General features: G+C 48.3%; 1 protein-coding gene across 1 annotated transcript in view; it reads right to left on the reverse strand.

The window, feature by feature from the left end:
* Window positions 1-27: 27 nt before the first annotated feature.
* Window positions 28-232, reverse strand: part of CSUI_009160 (vacuolar protein sorting 11 carboxy-terminal protein) — a gene marked incomplete at both ends in the record, with an annotated part of 1,055 nt that continues 850 nt past the window's right edge. Inside the window, one exon of the mRNA XM_068069278.1 lies at window positions 28-224. Coding sequence (XP_067918744.1) covers window positions 28-224 — 197 coding nt within the window. The remainder of the gene's footprint in view (window positions 225-232) is intronic.

Raw genomic sequence — 232 nt, forward strand, 5'->3', positions numbered from 1 at the left:
AAGAGAGAGAGAAGTCACGTAGTGGACTTACCCAATACAAACCATACAGTTGGCGTCTTTAGCAACGTGGAGAGAAAGAAAGGTAAGAGAGAAGACAGGAAATTGAAGAGAAGAAGAAAAGGTCACGTCACTATAGACGTGAGCCACTCCTCGATCGTCGCCTATCCACAACTGGCATGAACACCCCGCCGCACACACCAAGGCCCCTGACGGAAGAACTGAAGCTAAAGAA

The sequence above is a fragment of the Cystoisospora suis genome (genome assembly GCF_002600585.1).
Source record: "Cystoisospora suis strain Wien I chromosome Unknown contig_5357, whole genome shotgun sequence".
Classification (NCBI taxonomy): Eukaryota; Apicomplexa; class Conoidasida; order Eucoccidiorida; family Sarcocystidae; genus Cystoisospora; species Cystoisospora suis.